Source organism: Carassius gibelio, chromosome A11 (assembly GCF_023724105.1).
Source record: "Carassius gibelio isolate Cgi1373 ecotype wild population from Czech Republic chromosome A11, carGib1.2-hapl.c, whole genome shotgun sequence".
Taxonomy (NCBI): domain Eukaryota; kingdom Metazoa; phylum Chordata; class Actinopteri; order Cypriniformes; family Cyprinidae; genus Carassius; species Carassius gibelio.
In genome coordinates this window covers 7963844-7983353 of record NC_068381.1, presented here as the reverse complement: position 1 = coordinate 7983353, position 19510 = coordinate 7963844, and the positions used below count along the sequence as shown (strand labels likewise).

General features: G+C 36.9%; 2 protein-coding genes across 2 annotated transcripts; one reads left to right on the top strand and one right to left on the bottom strand.

Moving 5' to 3' along the window:
- Positions 1 to 863: 863 nt before the first annotated feature.
- On the top strand, positions 864 to 9761 carry LOC128022202 (tRNA (guanine(26)-N(2))-dimethyltransferase). The gene is made up of 15 exons (XM_052609519.1): positions 864 to 1611; positions 1697 to 1916; positions 4911 to 5098; positions 5437 to 5552; positions 5634 to 5746; positions 5842 to 5990; positions 6406 to 6489; positions 6599 to 6668; positions 7300 to 7434; positions 7550 to 7635; positions 7900 to 8008; positions 8084 to 8160; positions 8314 to 8433; positions 8519 to 8633; positions 8822 to 9761. The coding sequence occupies exons 1-15, from the start codon at positions 1256 to 1258 to the stop codon at positions 8897 to 8899; spliced, it is 2016 nt and encodes a 671-aa protein (XP_052465479.1). The 5' UTR covers positions 864 to 1255; the 3' UTR covers positions 8900 to 9761.
- On the bottom strand, positions 9132 to 19154 carry man2b1 (mannosidase, alpha, class 2B, member 1). The gene is made up of 22 exons (XM_052609518.1): positions 19002 to 19154; positions 18569 to 18671; positions 18147 to 18320; positions 17312 to 17505; positions 16828 to 16960; positions 16423 to 16568; positions 16117 to 16316; positions 15883 to 16003; positions 15699 to 15777; positions 15507 to 15616; positions 15269 to 15376; positions 15060 to 15176; positions 14791 to 14973; positions 14194 to 14291; positions 13736 to 13978; positions 13521 to 13622; positions 13251 to 13338; positions 12958 to 13038; positions 11954 to 12175; positions 11699 to 11848; positions 9754 to 9850; positions 9132 to 9676 (listed from the first exon to the last, which is right to left on the bottom strand). The coding sequence occupies exons 1-22, from the start codon at positions 19092 to 19094 to the stop codon at positions 9567 to 9569; spliced, it is 2952 nt and encodes a 983-aa protein (XP_052465478.1). The 5' UTR covers positions 19095 to 19154; the 3' UTR covers positions 9132 to 9566.
- Positions 19155 to 19510: the final 356 nt, after the last annotated feature.

The window sequence follows — 19510 nt, the reverse complement described above, 5'->3', positions numbered from 1 at the left end:
TAGTTAAATATACGATCTGTCTTGACAACTGCAAAGGCTGTATTATAGTTCAAAGTACAGTTACAATACAAACTTATTTCCCAACTCAGATTTTTTAAAAATTGTATTTATATTAATCACTTTACACGGTTGATAACAATAATTACAATTTCATTAAATATACTGTTAATGACAAAAATATAATACCCAAAAGATTTATTGTTATTAGTATATATATGCGGTTGCACTTTATTTTACAGTACGTGTACTAACATGTACTTATAGTATACTTACAGTGTATTTATCTAAGAAAGTTCTGGTAATACAAGGTAACTACATGGGGTAGGGTTAGGTTTAGGGGTAGGTTCAGGGTTAGTACCTAGTTATTACATAGTTATTGTAATTACTATAATAAGTACATAGTATGTACATGAGGAACAGGACTGTAAAATAAAGTGCTACCATATATGCTATGTTAGTTTGTAAATGGTAAATATACACCTGTTTTTCTTCATTGTGTATTCACCAGGTTTTTTATACAATTTTACAAAAACATAAGCAAGCGCACAGATAAAAATAAATAAAAATAAGAGTCCATAATGTCAACAATAATAATAAAATATATATATATATAATAAAATTATAATATTATGATATTCTGACACGTTTACATTTAGCATATTTCCAAAACGACTTTTAAAAGAGGAAAAGTAATTTCAACATTTTGTACTGCTGTGAGCCTCTTTTATAATAATTATTTAAAAAGAAAAAGAGAGAAACCTCCACTGAGAAACCCTGCTTTGTCGTCGGTGCCTTTATTTTACACTGTAGCGTTTTGCGCGTGCGCGTGCGCAGTGACTGGCGTCTCTGTCAGGATTTGATTGCTACAAGGCTTCCGTAGTTCACATTCAGCTTGAGTTACACGTGGTACTTTTCACTCAAAACACTTCAGCTAACAGTTGTCAGGACTCTGCACTAGTGTACATTTTGCGATCCGGTTTGTTTTTGTTCGTGAATGTTTTGCTATGGCTTAACTTAAACATCTTTTAGGAAGGATAATCAGCCGTCAATTGAGGCGAGATAAATTTTAATGCTAGCCTGGCTAGTTACATTCTGAATGTGAAATCCTTGTATTTATTTATTTTTTTATTTATTTTAAGTAAATTGATGTATCATGTAAGAGTTTGTAAGCGCTTCTTAACCAAAATCTTTTCCAAAAAGAACAAAAACCAAACCAAAAGTTTCGTTGACCGGTCACAAGGCTGTGTTTTGGTAGATGTTACCAAGAACTATACTTCAGGTATCCTTTAGGTGTATTGATTTGTCTTCAGCACTTCCTAAGAAGAGAATATCCTTCCTCCAGACCCTTACTACAGAACAGTTTTTAAGTGGCTTCAAAACATTCAGGATGGACGGCAAGAAAGAGCCTGAAGAATCCGAGGACACGACCAGTGCAGTATCTGTGGAAGACACAAATCCCTCCAGCTCTACAGAAAGCAGTCACACCTCATCTACAGACCCTGGGCTTTTAGCAGGGGAGACAGTGGTCAGGGAGGGAAAGGCTGCCATTTTATTCCCAAGTGCTAATGAGGTGTTCTACAACCCTGTGCAGGAGTTCAACCGAGATTTAACGTGAGTACGACATCCAGTGTGACATCCTGTCATGGTTTGTTTTCTCATCTTGCCTTTAAACTTGCCATATACCTTCTGTGATCAGATGTGCGGTGATCACAGAGTTTGCCAGGGAGCAGCTGGCTCAGAGGGGCGTCCGGATTCTGGTCCCGGGTGAGAAAGATCGAGTTGTGGTTCGACTCTCCGAGGAGGAAAATGGAAAAGAGGACCAAGAAGCATCAGAACAGCCTGAAAAAGAGCAGCAAAAGGAAGATGAGGGTGACAAGAAAGAGTACATCACTGCATCTGTAGGGGAAAGATGTGAGGTGTGTGTGCGGGCCAGTTACCAGTGTTTGATAGTGTTGCTTAAGATTTTGAATTTGATTTATTTTTGTAATTATTTTGTTATGTATTCTTGTCATGTTTAGGGCTGGGATTAGAGCTGAAACAACGAATCGATTTAATCGATTAAAATCGATTATTAAAATAGTTGTCAACTAATTTAGTAATCGATTCGTCGCTAAATAAATTTTATTTGCCATAAGCGGCTCATTTCGTGCATATTTCAAATCTGCGGTGACCAAAGTGTGGCAGTAATGAGCCACCGGAGGTTTTAATCAGCCAGTACAGCAGGTGAAGTAGCGAAGAGCCAATAGCTGGCCTCGTTTTATGTCACGTGCTTCCCGAACAGCGTCTCTGCAGCATTCAGCGGGAAGTGGGAGTACTTTACTTTGAGCCTTCAAAATGAAGAGTAACCTGTAAACTCTGCACTACTGAACTGTTTAATGGGCCGTTCACATATCGTGTCTTTTGCGTGCTCAAGTTCGTTATTTCCTATGTAGGCGCGCAGTATGCACTCTCATAATGGAAGCGACGCGGTCGCGACACGCACGCGGTGCGATGCGCCCGTTTTTCCAGGCGCGTCCACACCGCATCCATTTATCCTTTGCTGAAATTTCCGGGTCTTCATGGAGAGGGCACGTCATGGAGAAAGCACGTCATGGTTGCTTAGCAAAGGCAGACGCCTCAGGGGCGCTTGTGCCCGAGTGCTTTGGAAAGAAGGAGAAAGCGGCGCGACTAGCGTTTTCCACACGTTTTTAGGTGCGATATGTGAACGGCCCGTAAGAATTTTATTTGTGCAGATTCTCCAGTACAAGGTTGTTTGCAAATGTTTAGTCGTACAAGCTGATAACATTGCTTTTTAACAGTTAACATTTAAAGCTTTACAAACATGTTATGTGATCAGTTTGTCGTTTACCAGTTCATAATTCAGACTTGCAGCCTAATTAAGACTGGATGAGATGGGTAAATGTTTGAGTATATTTAAAATGCACTTCTTTTCTAAGTATTCACTGCTCTTTTTCACACAGCAGGTTTTTTGTGTGTGTCCCAATTTTTTTTTTTCTGGACAACCTTCTGATGGATTTTACTTTAAATTGTGAGTTCCATTCAGGTTTCATGCCATTGGCACTTTTTTTTCGAAGGATTATTTACAATTTCACAGCGTAAGCTATAAAGCTTTTTCCCAGTAAATAATAAAATACAATGCACTGCAATTTTATTCTGTTTTATCCTTATACTTCGTGAAAATATGTTCTCAAAGATTCCTTAAGCTTTGTTTGGGATGTTAAACTACTTTAGGAGCTCTAAGGACTGCCATGGTGAAAACAATATTTGAAATCTCCTTGTGAATTTTGCTAGAGTATGGGTCAGTGTTTTGATTGCAGAAGAGTTCGACAAAGGATTACTAACATAATAAAACAACTCCAGGTATATTTTTGATGAGGATATGACAATGCAAAATGGTTAAAATCTCTTAAAAATCTATGCTGAATGATAAAGACCCTTTATTAATAATTTACTTGGGGAAAAAATGGAAAAAAACTAAAATATAAGTAAATAAACCGATTAATCGATTAATCGTAAAAATAATCGACAGATTAATCGATTATCAAAATAATCGTTAGTTGCAGCCCTAGCTGGGATAAACGATTATTTTTTTAATGATTAATCTAGCGATAATTTTTTCGATGCATTGATTAATCTAACGATTAATTTTCTCAGACCGATTCGATTTCGATTATCTCCCCATTAATTGACTACTAACAATTTATACATGTTGATTTACATATCTGAATGAAAAAAACATGAATTCCTTAACATTGCAATATATGTTGATTGCTCTTAAAATTACAAAATAAAAGACGGACTAAGAATGCATTACTTTGCACTTGTATAGAGATAGCATTCAATAAAACCTTGAAGCCTTGAAAACACATAGCTTACTGAAACAAGCTAACTGAACACATAGGGCCTAGCTTACTGAAAAAAGTTCTTCTTTCAGATGAAAATAACAACAACTTGATGTCTAGCATTCAATAAAAAAGGTCACCCAAAATACTGGTTTAGAGCAATTGAAAGAATACAGTAACCAATGTAAACTTGAGGGCTTTAAGCTAATACAGAGAATGCTTTTCCAAAAATTAACAGTGGGAGCCAGTAGCCTGTCATGGAGAAAAAAAATCTCTGAATGCTCCTTTTTCTATCATGTTTAATGATTTTGATTAATATGCACAAGGGAGAGAGAGCGCTCGTTTTGTTTGAAGACTGTGAGTGTGCACGCACAGCCGGGGCTCTCTCTCGTACGCACCCTGTCAGGCACAGCAGTCATTCTATTCTACATCACTCACCGATTAAATAAGGCTTTGACAGCTGCCAAAATAAAAGATCAATGCAGAAAAACCCCTGGATTGGTTATATAACAGAATGTTGATCCGGCCATCGCGTATATTCAGCGCACATAAGGTTAACGTTTTGCAAACGTTTTTTAGAGAAATAAATACAGGTCGACGAATCAATGAGCATATACGTCGATGTCATCGATGACCTCGACGCGTTGTCCCAGCCCTAGTCATGTTTATTAGATAGTTCTTAATTAATAAATTATCTTGTTTTTTTATTATTTATTTAAGTTTTAGCTTTAGTAATTGTAGTACTTAAACGTTCATTTGATGGCCATTGCAGGATTTCTATTTTTTCATGTATGTTTTTCATTGTATATATTTTATCAGTTTTATTTTGTAATCCGATTAACTTTACAGTACATAAATTCATATAAATTTATTTATTTAATAATGTCATTTTATTCAAAAATAATTTAAATTATGTAATATTATTTTGTCTTGTTTTTTCTACTATGTATTCTACCATGACTCATATAAGTCACTTGTTTTTTCCCCCATATTTATAAATCAATTTGGCTAAAACTGTCTGACAAATAAATAAATGTGAATAGTTTCTCTCTCTTTTTTCTGCTCTAGCGAGGTCTGCGTGTGCTGGAGGGTTTGGCGGCATCAGGCTTACGCTCTGTACGTTTTGCTCTGGAGGTCCCAGGCCTGAAGAGCATCACTGCTAATGATTACTCCGCTAAAGCTGCTGCCCTGATCGCCCGCAATGCACAACACAACAACGTGTCCCACATACTGCAAGCCAGCCAAAGAGATGCCAGGTCAGAGCACAAACTCCCTCACACACATGTATTGACAACTAAAGTATATCTTTATTTATGAAATATTAATATTTTAAATTGTACATGAATATATTATAAATATATATTAATTAACTGTAATTTTTTTTTATTTTCAGTTTGAATTTTTTATTTCTGTCATTTTAAGCTTTTTTTTGTAATTTTAGTATTTCATTCCTAATTTGTAAACATTTTTTAATGTTTAATAAAAATAAAGTTTTTTTTTTTTTTTTAATTACCGAAAAATGTATGTTATTAGTTAACAATAACTACGGTGATCCTGTTACATCCTAAACCCTGGTATAACAACGTCTTTCCAGTATGGTGATGTATGAGGTTAGAGGGAAGAAGGAACGCTATGATGTCATTGATCTTGACCCCTATGGCAGCCCGTCTCCGTTTCTGGACGCAGCTGTGCAGGCCGTCAGTGAGGGTGGTGAGTCTGTCGCTGTTCTTTCACATCCGCAATCTGAATTTATTTGGCACATATACAGTATTTTCTCTCTCTTATTGTCAGGGTTGCTTTGTGTCACCTGTACGGACATGGCTGTAATGGCTGGAAATAGCGGGGAGACCTGCTACAGCAAATATGGCTCTATGTCCATTAAGTCCAAATACTGTCATGAGATGGTAAGATGGGCTCACTGCTGTTTGTGAATGGATGGAATAAAGGAAACTCGTATCATAACATGTTTTAATCACACACTTTTTGCTTTTGATTCTAGGCTCTGCGTATAATTCTGCACAGTTTAGATCAGAGAGCAGCTGTGTATCAGCGCTACATTGAACCTCTCTTGAGCGTGAGTGTAGATTTCTACATTCGTGTATTCGTCAGAGTCAAAACAGGCCAGGTCGTGGTCAAAAACTCTGCAAGGTAACACAGAGTTTACTCGCTCTATATAGAGAGAAAATAGCTGCTAGTAATTGTATACACATTTTTTTTTTGTTGTTAAGAAATTAGTACAGTAAAGATATTTATAATGTTGCAAAAAAAAAAAAATCAAATAGATGCTGTTCTTTAAAATGTAATTAATCAAAGAATCCTGTAATGAATCCTGGAGTAATGGCTGCTAAAAAAATCTGCTTTGGCATCACATATTGCATTTGAAAATGTATTGAAATAGTAAAGTAAAATAGTAATTTTACTGATTTTATTGTATTTTCCTAAATAAATGCAGCGTGCAAGCACAAGCGACTCTTTCACATATGTTACAAATTTAACAGACGCCAAACATTTATTGTAAATGTATAATCTTATTAGTAAGTCCAGGTTTTTGTGTGTTTCACAGTAAGCATGCGCTGCTGTATAACTGTGTCGGCTGTGGTGCGTTTCATCTGCAGAGGATGGGGAAGAAGATGAGCCAAGGCAAACAGTCAGTATTTCTACCTCTATGATTGATCTTTTCGCTTTTTCTCAATGCTGCTTCTGTGCTTTCATCATCATTATGTGTTTCAGTAAGTGTATTTATATGTTTGTTACAGTATGAAGTATTCGGCAGCCAATGGACCACCAGTGGGGCCTAACTGTGAACACTGTAGACAGAGGCACCAGGTATGAACTATTAATATCTCCTCTTATGAGTATAACAAAGTAAAATATTCCTTTGAAATTTGATTAGTTGGTGGTACTGATACGTCATGAATCCCCTACCCATATACAGTATCTCCTGATTTTAGACACTTTTTAAATATATCAGTATCAGATTTTGGATATGAATCAAACAATATTGGACATTTAATTCTGCTCATCAACATCTCATTTTGTTTTTGCACACACACACACACATATATATATATATATATATATATATGTATGTATGTATGTATATGTATTATATAAACAAGTCATTTTATAACTCTGTTAAATGTATCTTTATGAAATCAAAATTAACTAATATTAATTTGCAATAATATTAATGTTTGGGGAAGTTAAAATGCCTATTCTGTAGTATTTAAAATGGATAATTTTAGTTTGAATGTTTTCTCTTTCATATATTCTGACAAAATAGTGTAGGATTTTTATATCAGTCATTTATCAGAGTATTATTATCTTATCATATCGACCAGAATTTTAATATCAGTGCATCACTGAATAAAAAAATAACTGTACAGTACATATTAACCATGAACTTTTCGTCCTTCGCCATGTGTTGGTTTCTTTGTTCCTGTCTCTGTGTTTTTAGTTGGGCGGTCCCATCTGGGCGGAGCCTATTCATGACATTACATTTGTTCAGAAAGTTCTGGGGGCCATTTCAGGGAACCCCACCCGCTTCAGAACGTCCAAGCGGATCGAGGGGGTGCTTAGCATGGTGACCGAGGTCAGTCATTAATAAACATCAGCGTGATTATAACATGGTAAATGTCTCCTGGTAATAACAGCTTAGGTTCTCTGATTAGCGAATGCATGCTAATAATGTGAGTTGCGTGTTTCAGGAACTGCAGGACGTTCCTCTGTATTATGTTTTAGATCATTTGAGCAGCACAGTTCACTGCAACACGCCGCCCATGCTGCAGTTCAGGTAAACTCGATACATGCAATACATGCATATTCAACCTGTTTTCACCCACAAATAAAAATTGTCATTTACTCACCCTAAAGTCATTTTAAACCCATAAGAATATCATTCGACTTCAGATGAGTAATGAAGATATTTTGAATTAAATCCCCTCCAGTCAAAGACTTTTCACCCTTTATGTAAAGAAATGCATAAATTATATTTCTTGGATTACACTTCTGAAGCATCAAGAGTTTTGGGTCAATAGACTTTGTTCTTGTTGTGTAGGTCAGCTCTCATGCATGCTGGGTACAGAGTGTCTCTCTCTCACGCCTGTAAAAATGCAGTGAAGACCGATGCTCCTGCTGGGGTGTTATGGGATCTCATTCGCTGCTGGGTAAGTGGTCACCATACACTCTTAAGAACCTCTGCTTCATTTTCTAATGTAGTTTCTCTTTTTTTTATGCTTTAGGAAAAGTCCAACCCCGTGAAGAGAGAGCGCTTATCAGAAACCAGTCCTGCTCACCACATTCTCTCCGCAGAGCCAACGTAAGGATCAAATGCCTAATACTAATTTAATCTGGTTATTTGATATTAAAATCTCTGTTGTGTATATTGCTGTACCTTTTAGTGTAGTTGAATTGCTGTTTAATTAAGGTTAGGTTAGAATATACAACTCTATTACCATATTCTCTCATGTAGTCTTCAAGCCTGCTTTGAAATCAGAGAAGACGCAAACCCTCAGTCACGGAAACGTCACCTCACACGCTTCCAGGAGAACCCACAAGCCAACTGGGGACCAAAAGCACGTGCCAACGCTGGGTGGGTCTTACTGCTAAGGTTAGTGGCAAAATCATTTAGCTGAACTTAAACGTGTAAATTATCTTTTTTTTTTTTTTTTATTAAGTGGAGGAATCTCTTCGGAGCTGAAGGACAAAAGAAAACAGTTTCAGGGTAAACGAAAGAAACCGATCACAGACTCCTCTCAACTCAAAAGCTTGCCCTGTAAGAAGTTTCGAAAGGTACGTCCAATTGACATTGAAGTTGTTGTTACCAAACTAGTCAGTATTTTATTCTAAAACATGTAATAAATGTTTTATGTATACGATTAATTCATTAATTTAGTAGTCAGAAAAGCAATAATTCATACATATTAAATCAAAACTGCTATTTTACCTAACAAAGCTAATGTGTTTTCTTCCTTTATTAGGGAACATGTACACATGGAGACAAATGCTGTTATTCACATGAACTTGAGCAAGAAACTAATGAGGAAAAGATGGACTAGTTGGTTTTCTTATTACTGGATAAACATCACACATGTCTGGATGTGTCCAGATTTGCACCTAAACTTGTTTTACATTAATTGGAATTGTGCGATGCAGCCTGCAGGTTACATTTTTCTGGCGATGCATAGACACACATTGTCTTAAATCATTTTACCCTACATTTTACATTTATTTATTTTTTGCCTAAGTGAATGTTTGTTTTTCTATTCAGCATGAGCAAGACACATCATGTATCAGTTAAAAACTGTTTATTGTTGATCATTAAATTTATTTCATTAAAAAGTGTTAATTTTCAAATGAAAGACACAGTAGAAAAATACAATCAAATTATTGCACAAATGAACAGTAGATCTTGTGTCTACATGATGCCCATTTGGCCAGTGGCTAACCAAAGTAGAGCCCAAGAGATAAATGCAGAAGAAAAAAAAAAAAAAAAGGATCATATACATCTTTAGGAACAAGGCCAAGTGATGTGTGAAGAATATCCATATCCAAATTTAAAAATTAAACAAAAAAAAAACTGATTGATAGATTTTTGGTCCCCAGGACCAGTTCTAGTTGGATGATGCAGTGTAGATGAGCTCTTAATGATTCAGTGGATTCAAGTTTGGATACTCCAGAGCTGCACTCTGATTTGCTCTTGTGGTGATCTGTAGGTTGTCAGTTCTACAGCGGTTGTACTCGTAACAAGAAAGTGCGGATCTCCATTGGGTTTAGTGTCACTTCCCGTGGTGAGGGGTCTTTGGCACTGAGAGGAAGTGGCTTTGATGTCTTACCTGAAAGAAAAACACTTTAATTACTGTATATCTGAGAAATAATTTGTTAAAAAATTAGAGAAATTAACATTTGTTACCCGTGTTCCACTGCAAGCGTTTCATGTCTTCTTTCCACTGATTTGCCCCTAGACTCATCTCAGACGCTCCGAGCACATCGAGAGTAGAAAACAGCTTCTGCACACACAAAGTTTATTAATATTAAAATGATTTATCAGTTTTTCTAATTTAATATAAGCAATAAGGCAATCAATATTAAAGGGATAGTTCACCCAAAAATCAAAATTAGATGTTTATCTGCTTACCCCCAGGGCATCCAAGATGTAGGTGACTTTGTTTCTTCTGGAGAACACAAATTATGATTTTTTTTTTTTTTTTTAATATATATTATGATTTGAGAGATAGGTGGCGGTAATGCACTTATAAGTCTGCGATCTGCCATAATGCAAGAAGAAGAAGCCTCACACTCCTGCTGCTGTGAAGCATGTTCACAACATAGACGGTAACAGAAATGGACACAGCGACCCCATTGGATTCAACGGAGACAAGTGAAGTCAATTAGAAGCACGCACTTCCTGGGGGTCGAGCGTACTGCGCAAACTGAGCTTGATGACGTAGATGTGACGTGAGCAACCTGTCTGACAATTGTAAGTCTTCTAATCGCTGTGCCAAAAGAAATCTGAATCACCCACCGAATCTTGCAGAGACGGCGAGCGTGAACAGGAGCAAATTTAGGTAAGTATTCTGATTAATTATTTTGTCATTTAGCATGGTATTTATTTATTTTAAAATTTAACGCCTGTACGTCATATTAAGTTAATGCATTGAGATAAGTTTTTTTTTTCTCTCTTCCATTGCAAATATAATTTCATGATAATTTCCCCATCCCCCAATAATATAGATACCCCATTACCCATACTTCATTATTTAATGAAATGGATAAATTATTAAAATTTCGTGGATAAATGTCATATGTAGTGAATACTTCATACTTGCCACATACCGAATTATTTCCAATTCCTCAAAACGTTGTTCAACAACGTTGTGGGATCTGCTAATCAATGGCGTCGCCTGGGGAAGCTTCAATAAAATATGAAACTCTGCCCCCCTGGTTCAAAAGAGTTATAACAGTTCGGACATTGTTTGAATCAGAGGTAAAAAAAAAATAAAAACTATATAAATTCTGTTCAGCTTCTTGCACAGACCGATCGTTTTTTGTCTTTACACATCAATGTATCGCCACGAGCCGCAGGGTTTTATTTGGATTTGTCTTTGCATGTTTTTTTTCTGTTACCTTTTGCCATGCACTGTATGACTGAGAAACTGCAACGACTGAAGCTAAAAAGCATAGTTTGTGTTTTACTGAAGAAACTAAGTCAGCTACATCTTGGATGACCTGGGGGTAAGCAGATAAACATCTAATTTTCATTTTTGGGTGAACTATCCCTTTAGGTTGACTACATTCACAATAGGTAATGCACTGCTTTAAGTGCCTTATACTGCTTTTTTTTTTTTTTTTTTTTTTTATCTATAACATAAAAATATTAAGGTTGCAAATTTGTATTAAAACAATTATTGACAGTCATGTCAGACCCTATCACCCTTAGACTCCAAAGAGACTTAGACTTCATTGGCTGAGACTACATATTTGCTGCCTGATTATAAATGACAGAAAAATCACTTTCTGGTGTATATCTTAGATGGAAGTCCTGTTAACTAATGTCTTTTAAATTACTTTGATTACATTATTCAAGCTAAAAACGTTCATTTGCACTTTGTTTTCAGTTAGCAACTGATTATCCATCTAGCTTAGCACAGCGCTAAATGCATAAGAAAAATATTTTACAACAACGTGTTGGGATTCTGATGGGCGACGGGATCTTGCATGACGTCATATTTCATAATGACAATCATTTTTGGATGTTTGTCCAGAGACTTTATATACAGCCCTTAGAAACACAATTAGTGTTTGACTGCAGCAGGATTTATTTATTTTGTAAGTGGGAATGAAAAATGTGTGTTTACCTGTAGGTTTACTGTAACAGGCTGCGAGTGCGTTTTGCTCTCTTTGGCCTGGTACTGATGTTCCAGTCTAATCAGAACCGTGTCTTTATCCCACTGAGACAGTGTCAACAGGTGAACAGCAGGGGGGAGAACAGTCTGAAGCCCAGAGAACTATGGGTAAGAGGGAATGATAGGTTACTTCATCAGTCATCTGCAGAGTTTAAGCTCATGATAAGAAACTAGTTCACTTCATCCATCTATTGACCCTCTACAAACCTCCAGTTTAGTGTTTGCAGAAGGTGTGCCGTCCTGGAAGGAGAGCAGGGGTTGGAGCACCATACCCTGTGCGAGGGGTCTGTGGACATCTGCGGCCGTGTCTGGTGGAGTTAAGGTCAGCAGCAGACGCCCTCGGGCAACTAAACCATCCAAAAAGTCTCCCGGCTCAGAAAGAGGCTCTCCTACCCCCCTATTATCATCATACAGCAGTCTCCTGTGCAGCTGAGAGAGAGCTGATGATTAGCTGTTAGCATACTGAGACCATGTCACGATTAATAATATATATAATATTCCTATATTATTACAAAACTATGTATAAAAAATATATATATTTTAATATGGTGTCCTAAAAGAAGCTTTTGGAGGCACTTAATACATATGAACACAAAACTAAGAATAAAAATTGATAAATTCATTAATTTAATTATACATAAAATGTATATATTTAAGTGTATATTTATAAGTATATGTGGAGAGAGAAATATTGTGTGAAAAGAAAATCACCTATTTCCACTTTACCTATTTCGAAATTATACATAATGAACACCGTGTCATACCCATTTGTATGTTTATTTATTTTACCATATTTTCCGACTTATTTATCCAAATTAATTTGACGTGAACCAAGAGAAATGAACCAAGAGAAAACATTACTGTCTACAGCGGCGACAGGGCGCTCTATGCTGTTCAGTGCTCCTGTAGTCTACCACTGTAACTAGAGCGCCCTCTGGCGGCTGTAGACGGTAATGTTTTCTCTTGATCCTTAGTTCTAAATGAATGCGACTTATGTTTTTTGTTTTTGTTTTTCGCGTCATGACGTATTTTTGGACTGATGCGACTTATACTTAGGTGCGACTTATAGTCTGGAAAAAAAATGGTAATTTTTAATTCATTATTTTAGTTTTTGTTCTCCAAGTCTTATTTTTTGAAAATACACTGTACCTTCTGTTTTAAACTGAACTGAAAAAGACTGACAGAGAAAAAGGACGATCATTTTATTTTACCATGATTTCCAGCGAGCCGTTATAGAGGCTGCTGGCCCCTTGAGAGCGATCAGTCACCACTGTCAGCTGATGCTTGTCATCCTAAATGCACACAGAAATATTATAATTCCTGACAGGTTAGGCTCAAGTCGGTTTATGAAAATCTTAGTGACAACAGAGAGCGAGGGTGAAGATAACAAATGAAAGAGAATGTAAATAAAATTAAACTGTGCCTAAAATATAAAAACAAAGTAATAAACATATGATCCAAATAAAGACAAGAAAGCTGACATGATTGGCTGAGCGACACTTGCCTTGATGTAAGCGCGAGAATTGATTGGATAGTAGTTCCCAGCAACTGGCTCCGTTTGCTTCAGTTCCCACGTTGGCCGATAATCTTTTCTACAATGACAAAACAACAAGATAACTTTCCCAACAACAGTACATTACTGTTCAAAAATGTTTTCGAAAGAAGTCTCTTATGCTCACAAAGTCTGCTTAATTTGTTAAAATGATAATAAAAACAGTTATATATAATTTTTTTTATGTTTGAATAAAATTCTAATTTATTTTAATCTCCTCACCGTCTCTCTAGAACCTCTCTGCCATTTGAATCAGTGTAGAAATAGTCAGAGGACTTGATGTCTGTGTCCAAACGAGTGATCACTTCTTTCCCTAAACCATCTCTGAAAAGAGAGAGAGAGCAGATCGTAAGAGAGGAAATGCCATTAAGCCTTCCTTTCATTTTCACAACAAATCTATAATCCAGAGAAATGTGTGCGTGTGTGTGTTGACTCACGCAACAGGCACGGGTCCCACAGTCCACTCCAGCTCCAGTTCCCTGTGGCCCTCATACAAACGGACAACCTGAGACACCCATGGGCTGAACCACTGTGTTACCTCTTGAACTGTGCTGGACACTGTAACGATCTGTGTTACAGCAGTCTTGTTAATGACAAAGGGGTCTGAAGAATTCGGTCTAAAGATGTAAGCGCCCGATGTCTGATGGCTCTCCTTGTTATTCCCAGCACTTGCATTATACCTGTGATTATCAAAAAGCACAAAAACACACATTACTTCCTTATTTTCTGTACGATCCACTTTTTTGATACATACTAAATCATTAACATACAACATACCATTGTATTTACTGATACTCCACGGTAATTAAAACAATTCTGTAATATATCCAATCATGTCAAAAACGTGAAGGTATACTATGGTAGACGGAAACTGGAAGGGACAGCCTAAACTGACCAGTAGAAGTTCTGAGTGAGTCGAATGGTTTGGTTCGTTTCCAGGTTTGTCAGGCTGCTCAACAGACCTGTGGTGTCGTCAAAGGTCACCTTCAAGAACTAAAACACATACAGAAGAGCAGATTTATTATTTATGCTAATTGAAGCATGGAAAAGTAAAAAAAAAAACAATTCACCCCAATTATTCTTGGTTGGCAAAACACAACACAAATTCAACAAAACATCAAATTTTTGCAATCTGTGAATGAGGAAAATAAGGCAGGTGACCTGTTTGATACTAATAAGAGTTAAGCACAATACCATATGTATGAGTATTCACACAAGCATAATAATTTGTCATATTCTTTTAACGTTCTTATTTTTAATTCCAAAAATATTTATTAAAATGTATTAATATAAAATATTTATTAATTAAAAAAATATATATTTATTACATTTAATAAAATAAAAAATTTATTAATATTTTTAATTAATATTTTAATTAAGGAAGGATAATTAATTTAGCAATTTTAAATTTAGCAAACAAAATCCATTTACATTTTCTTAATATCTTGACATGGTATTTGTCTTGAGTATCTCAGATTAGCGAGGATTTGACCTTGTTCTGAATGGAGCGAGCGGCTGTGGGTTTGCCTCTGGATGCTGGAGGCTCATCTTGAAGCATGGAGATGATGTATGTAGTGTAGCCAAGAGGAGGAGCTTCAACTTGGAAAACTAGCTCACCTTTAGCATAACCCCTGTTCCGCCTTACTTCCTGTGTGGACTTAGACAGTGGAACCACCTGACAGACAACAGGAGAAGTAGACAGGATGATTTCATATCATAAATGTAGCATGTACACTTAAGTTATATAAACACATTACCAACCTGACTTTCCACTGCTCTCCCGTTTGCATCGGTTACACTGTACGCTGAACCATTGACAGGCAAACGAACAGGCCAGCTTACAGTCCTGCCCAGAGGATTGTACACATTCATAGAGAACTGAGAGCAAATAAGAAATAGAAAGATCATCATTCAATAGCGAATGGGCTTTTTATTGTATGAGCACATTCAGTGAAATCTGTGTATTGTACCTTATGGCTGCTTTCTGTAAGGGGACACACACTGATGTTGAGATTCTCACAGAACACACGTGGAGCTTCAGAACCACTGAGAATAGCCAGAGAATTAAGAACAAGCACCTACAACATGAAAGGCAGAGTGGCTAGGGTGTTTTTTGTCCATTACTATGTATTTGCTAGTGTGTTTACAGTTGTTACTTCAAAGTTCTTATGTGGTTTGTAGAATAAATGACAGCTTATGTTTTTGTACCTCACAATGTGCCCAGCCTGTAGCCAGTCTCCTTGCATAGTCGTAAGCCACATGCTGTTTCTCTGTCCCAGACACAGCATCGTGATGTTGGGCAACACCCATCGCCCTCTCTGAACGACAAGTCAAAATGTCAAAAAGAGCAATCGATTAAAGCCAACAGAAGTGACATATTTACAACAGATGCAGACTTACTCATAGTATCACTGTCCCCTTCACCAAAGGGTCCCGATTTGGACTTGGGCCCACCAAGCACCTCCAACTGGTTGCATGTCTAGAAGATCAAAATCAGAAAATACAGATTACAGAAAAAAAGAAAAAAACACTGTAGACATGTTTTTTGGTTTTGTTTTCTAGAGAAGAAAGCCGTAGGCATCACCTGTAGCCGGCTGTTGCTCAGTCTCTCGTATAACTTCAGTGCTGGTCGACTGGTAAAATAACCCGTCCAGAAATCATGAGCATCATCAGCATAAGGGAAAAAATCATCTGTCTTCTGAGGCCTGAGAAAGTACAGGAAAAACAAAAAAATCACATGAGGAGATCCTCTTTTTCAGTACCAAAGGACAGCTCAAAATGCCATATTCGACTGTATTAGATGTATATGAACACTAACCAGGTGAGGTTGGCTAGGTTGAGTTCCTGTAGGTAGCAGGATGGTGTCGAGTAAAGCACATTCACCTTGCTTCCTTTAGCTTGCAGGGCATTTACATACTTGATCAGCTTGTCCATGTTCTTGTACCAGAGATTGGCATTCTCATACTGGAAGTCTGAACCCATGGTCATAATGATGTGGTTTGCCTTATAAAAGGCAGCCTGGGAACAGAAATCTCTTGATGTGGCACCTCCATGCTTATCACAGACACGTGAACTTTACATATGATCGACTGCACTGAGAATTTCTGCAATGCCGTTTATTTACCTGCTTATAGGAAGCATTCAAAAACTTCTGTACGATCTCATCCACATTGTAGTCCTCAAGATCTGGGTCATCTCTTATGGGAGCATCATCACACAATTGGTCCCAGCAGAAGCCCTCGGGTGGGTTATAGCCGTTGGGGAGAACGCCTTTAGAGATGAAAGTCCCAAACATTTGTCTCCTCATTTAAGACAACAAATATTCACTATTCCACATACCCATGCCCTATTGTTCAAGGACTGTAAGATCAATTATATATCATTGACTGACCTGAAACTTTTGAATGGGTTTAAATCTAAATTATGTATAGATATCTACAACTCATCAAGGAACAGAAAGGGCTGATCCTGTACTATGGGAGAATTTGAAAAATCAAACAGCAAAAGCAGCAAGTTTACAGATTAGTACCCGTGAAGAGATCAGCGAGAGGCGGAGTCAGGCTTTCACTGGCCCTCCAGAGCATTTCCATCTCTTTGGTTTTCATCCTGTGAGCTTTGTCCTGGTAGTCCAAACGGCCAAAGAAGAAACCATCGTAGCCCATCTGTAAACAATTCAAGAGTCATCAGCATCACTATGCCACCCATTCACACCAGGCTCAAATAAGTGAAAGTGAAGTGACATACAGCCAAGTATGGTGACCCATGCTCAGAATTTGTGCTCTGCATTTAACCCATCCTAAGTGCACACACACAGCAGTGAACACACACCCGGAGCAGTGGGCAGCCATTTATGCTGCGGTGCCCGGGGAGCAGTTGGGGGTTTGGTGCCTTGCTCAAGGGCACCTCAAACATGGTATTGCCTGCCCGAGATTCGAACCCACAACCCTAGGGTTGGGAGTCAAACTCTCTAACCACTAAGTCACGACTTTTCCCAAATAATGTGCCATGGTTACCTGAGCAAAGATGGAGGCGTGTTCTCGGGCATGTCCAAACGGGTCGATGTGCCAGGCCACCCGGGGGCGACCGCATTCACCGAAAGTGTCATTTAGGAATCGCAGACCCAAAGTCATCTGATCTATGACCGCGCTGTAGTGCGTGGTGGCCTCGTCACTCATGCACCAGCCACCATTTATGAACTCAAGACGACCTATGAAGAAAGAAAGAAAATCATATCATTCATGATATTGGTGAAAAACATTTTTCACTTTGATCAAAAATATTCGGGGGGAAATAATTATAAAGTTTCTGTGTGAGAAAATAAATTATTTACATCACATTTTTAGCATAATTAGATTTAGAATCATTTTTGTAAAAATGTGACCCTGGACCACAAAACCAGTCTTAAGTTGCTGGGGTATATTAGCAGCAATAGCCAAAAATACATTGTATGGGTCAAATTTATTGATTTTTCTTTTATGCCAAAAACCATTAGGATATTAAGTAAAAATCATGTTCAATGAAGATATTTTGTACATTTTCTACCGTAAATATATTAAAAGTAAATTTCTGATTAGCAATATGCATTGCTAAGAACTTCATTTGGACAACATTAATGGCGATTTTCTCAATATTTAGATTTCTTCGCACCCTCAGATTCCAGATGTTCAAATAGCTGTATCTCGGCCAAATATTGTTCTATCCTAACAAACCATACATCAATAGAAAGCTTATTTATTCAGATGTAAATCGCAATTTCAAAACATTTACCCTTATGACTGATTTTGTGGTCCAGGGTCACAAATGTGTTCTAAATATATGTTCTAATCTAAAAACAAATGCCCTCCTCACCCTCATTGACCAGTTGTGTTACAATTCTCTGTGTGCTCTGGCTCTGTTGCCTCCACCAGCGGTAAAAGAAGGCCGTCTCTACGTAGATGAACCTTCGGGCTGGATCCTTCTGTAGCTGGTCTATTACAGAGTCCAAAATATACTGAACTCCTGCATGCTGGATGTTGTTTCGGTCTGAAAAAAACAGTGACTGGATTAAAAAACTGAGGTTTGTGGTTTATTGACATGCCTGAACAAGCAAAACGTTTTGTGTTATGCTGTAAGGTTAAACATTACGTTTTATCACTCCAATGCACTGCCATTATCATATGACAAGCAACACATAAATCATTGGACAGTCACATGAAGAATGTGATCTACTACATACATATCAATGCAAGATATGAACAAACACTTTCAATTCAACATGAGCCAAACTTCACCTCCATAGTAGTACTGATCCACAGTCTTGAGCCAGCCAACATCATCATGTGTGTGAGGAACCAGGTGAACGTTCAGCATGGAAGGATTTGTGGCAGGACATGACTGCAGAGATTCAACAAATCCATTATCAGTGGAGAGATACAACAATAATAGCTTTTACTTCCTCGTTTATAGAATAATTTCCTTTTTATTTTGCTCCTACAAAAATGTAAGTTACTAAGGTAACGTTACTTGCCCAAATCACTACAGTAATAGAGTGACAATAGGTGCAAAAATCAAGTGGAAGTAGTTTTTGTACGTTTAATTAATATTATTATTATTATTGTATATTTCCTGTAATGTTTTTTTTTTTTTTTTACATTTAGTCAAACCTGTCTTAAAGGTCCTACAACGAAGAGCTTAAAAATATTCACACAATAAACCACAACTCACCCTATAACCGCAAATGGAGTTTCGACCTGTGGGTAAAGAAAAAACAAGACAGATGAATAGCTGGAACAGCAGACTGAAGTACAGCACAGCCATGACGAAAATTAAGCTACAATCATATGACCGTCGAATTTGTGTTGTGTCACGTGACTTCTCCTCAACAGCTTACGAACAAACATAATAAAAGTCCTTAAATATCTACAAAATAAAAGGTCAGAATAAAATCATCTAATACAGGACTACCGTGAATTATATTATATTATATTATATTATATTATATTATATTATATTATATTATATTATATTATATTATATTATATTATATTATATTATATTATATTATATTATATTATATTATATTATATTATATTATATTATATTATATTATTGCTTCTACCACAAGAAGCAATTCTACCCTTAGTAAAATTCTTTTTGAAGCATATCTATTTATTAGGGAGACAATTCCTGTCACATCAAAACTGCGTATAAAGAACATTAAACATTTTTTATAA